The following is a 3,192-nucleotide window of genomic DNA, read 5'->3' on the forward strand; positions in this document are numbered from 1 at the left end:
TTTGCAGCACAGGGTAGATCAATCTGAATAGTCGGACTAAATAATGAATCAAAATACCGTCTGAATATCTAACACTCCTTAGAAAATTAGTAAATGTGACATTGACCCAGATAGAATCATAATATTTAACAATAAAACAAGCATTTGAATATCTGCCATGAAAAAAAAAAAAAAAGTGCTGTTATAAATAGCCACTTTATAGACATTAATATCAAAATTAAGGCTAATTGGCATGGAAGATATGTCCATATTATGTAAAAAGCAAGGAGTAAAGTATAAAACAGTACTTAGAGAGTAAAGATTTAATATTTAAATAATAAAATGCTGAAAAAAATGTCTATGAGAGGGTTCAATTGAAAGAATAGTAAATATAATGGAAGTTTGGTTTGTCTTTGAATGTTATTTTTCTTTTCTAAACCTACAGTTTTCCTGGAGCAAATAGAGGCATGCATTATGATTAAAAAAAAAAAAACTACTTAAGAAAATTATGTAAGAATTTAAAAACACCTATAACATTAGGAAAAGTAAAATGTGTATTTGTTCCCTACTTGCAGTATTGCAGTGTAATTCTGGCATTGGACACCTCAGAGTTAGTATCTGACTCCATAGTTTGAAGACCGCTCTCTTTTCTGATGTGTACCACAAGCTCAGAGGTCTCCTGGCCTCCACACTTCTCACCTTACTCAGCACAGTTTCAGGACTATCCCAACGCTCCCATTTGGTTTAATAATTTACTGAAATGACATATGGAACTTAGAAAATGATATGGTTGTGATTACAGATAAAGAACATAAACTAAGCCAACCTAAATGAGGAGCTAAAGGCATTAGACCTGGGAGCACACTGACAGTGTCTGCCCTCCCCATGAAGAACAGGGTTTGTCTCTGACAGAGTGTCTGCCCTCTCCATGAGGAACAGGGTTTGTCACACTCCTAGCATCTTGAGCATAGTGACTAGACTTGCCTTGGGTTTTATTTCTGAGTTGTAAGTGATGAAATGCTTGACCATGTCTTCGCCTCCCAGTCTCTGTCTCCTGGTTCCCACCTTTCTTCTGGTGACCAAGCCCCCTGTTCAGTATTTCCATAGTGAACAGTGAGGCTTGACTAATGGATTGCATCTTCCTCCTGGGAGCTGGAGACAAAGGCCAGATTCATTTTGTGTAGCACAGGAGTATGTAGAAAATACAGGCATTGAGGGTGAGGAAACAAATTCCGAGCATGAGTGGATGTACACAGCTTTTAGTACATGGTAAATGTTTTTTAATTAAAAAAAAAAAACTTCTTGGAATATCATTTTCTATAATTTATTACTATGTGCTTAATAGGCAAATTACTTATCCAGTTTAGGTCTAAGTTAAAATATTTATGAGGATTGCTTAGTAGAATTAAATGAGCTATTATGAGTTCATTGTTAATCACAGGGGGGACCCTTGATAAAGGTAATTGATTTTTAAAATCAGAACAGAGATTAGGGGACATAGTTGTAATGGGAAAATAATATTTTTACAACAAATTTAATTATGTAAAATGTATTGAAGATTTCCTTAGTTCCTTGCTGTAACAATAGTTTTTAGTTTTGTCTGAATGGCAAACATCCCAGTTTCTCATTCTCATTCCCGCCTGCTCTGCTGTCTTATCTGTTTGCCATGGTCCCCTCTCAGACCCTGCTCATCGTGTGCAGCATCTGTTACTTGTAGTACAGATAAAACTCTAGGCAGGAACTGAATACAATGGGCTTCAGGAGTCTATAAGCCCCTAGGAATGGCCTGCTGTTCACATCCCATGAATACCTTAATTTTCTGATACTTTAGTTTTACAGTTTAAAAATACTGTTTATAAATGACACAGAGTGCCTTCTAGATTCCACTTATGAAAAAAATATGTTTGAAGTATTTTTAAACTTGAATGTGCACAGAAACCACCTGGAAGTCAGAAAAAAACCTGAGCTAGTTCAGAAAGGAAAGGCTACTCTGCAGTTGTGTAAGCTTCCAGATGACATCGGGATTATTGATTATTTTTAAGCTTCAAATTATTTCAATATTTTACCAAATCTTTTCACTGGGTTTCTTCACAATCATTGTTATTTTTATTTGTCATAGAATATGCATAATATATTCAAATATTCTTATATAAGCAATGATTCAACTGTTTAAATTCTCAAATGATTTCTTATCAGCAGTGAATAATTTACTTATACAAAGATGAGTGTAAGTCAATATTCCCAGTTTACCCAGTATTAAGATTTTTTTAAGTCACCATTAAAGTTCTCTTCTCATTCCCAGCATGTTCAAACTCAGATAAATCCAGGCAAGCAACAAAGATGATGTGGAGCCAGCTGGTCACCTGACTGTAATGGTGATATCTACATACAGTCCCTTCGTTCCTGCTCCAGAACCCAAGCTTCTGTTTTGTCTTAACTTACTCATCTTGGCAATATGCATCTAGTTAGGAAATTTATCTCAAATTTTGAATAGCTCTGATTAAGTTTAATACAGCATCTTTACTATTTATTTCATAAATTTATTTACATTTATTTATGTTACGGGCAAATATCGTGGTGGAATGAAGCATAGGTACTGAATACGAAGGTTAATGTTAAATTTCTGGTCATTTAAGTGGAGAATTTCCTGGAGCTTACATTTTTTTTAAAATTCATGTTGTAAGAAAGTGATTTGACTGCTAGTCAGTATTACAATCTTTCTTTTGTAGGAGTTAAGTCAGATGCTCTCAGAAACTCCACCAGTTTGGAAGGGATCATCAAAGCTTTTTCGAAATCTTAAAGAAAGAGGTAAGCTAATCTTATGTGCCTATGCATTTTAGTATTGACATGGATTTAGAACTGCATGTGCTTATAAATATACATTTTATATATATATATATATATATATATATATATATATATATCACCAAATGCAAAGATTCCATTTTAGTAATGTTATTTTGGTATAGTATGATAAAGAACTATGTTATCACTATATACACACACAAATATACATATTATATATTTCATCACCTCTTTAGCTTCATTATTTTTAACCATACTGAAAAGTATTTTACATTTGATAATAGAAAGTACTTTTCAAAAATATTAGATATTCAGATGCTAGTTTTCTCCACTTTGCTTCTGGAGAATTAACAGTTATTTCTTCAGTTAATAACTACACAAAACTATGGAGTTTTTTTTTTTTTTTTT

The 3,192-nt window shown here is 33.3% G+C and overlaps 1 protein-coding gene across 2 annotated transcripts in view; it reads left to right on the forward strand.

Annotated features, from left to right (window-relative positions):
* Positions 1 to 3,192, forward strand: part of Micu3 (mitochondrial calcium uptake family member 3) — an 80,836-nt gene that overhangs the window by 40,674 nt on the left and 36,970 nt on the right. For both annotated transcript variants that reach the window (XM_021219422.2, XM_029531976.1), the window contains exon 4: positions 2,709 to 2,787. In XM_021219422.2, coding sequence (XP_021075081.1) covers positions 2,709 to 2,787 — 79 coding nt within the window. The remainder of the gene's footprint in view (positions 1 to 2,708; positions 2,788 to 3,192) is intronic.

The sequence above is a fragment of the Mus pahari genome, chromosome 19, assembly GCF_900095145.1.
Source record: "Mus pahari chromosome 19, PAHARI_EIJ_v1.1, whole genome shotgun sequence".
NCBI lineage: Eukaryota > Metazoa > Chordata > Mammalia > Rodentia > Muridae > Mus > Mus pahari.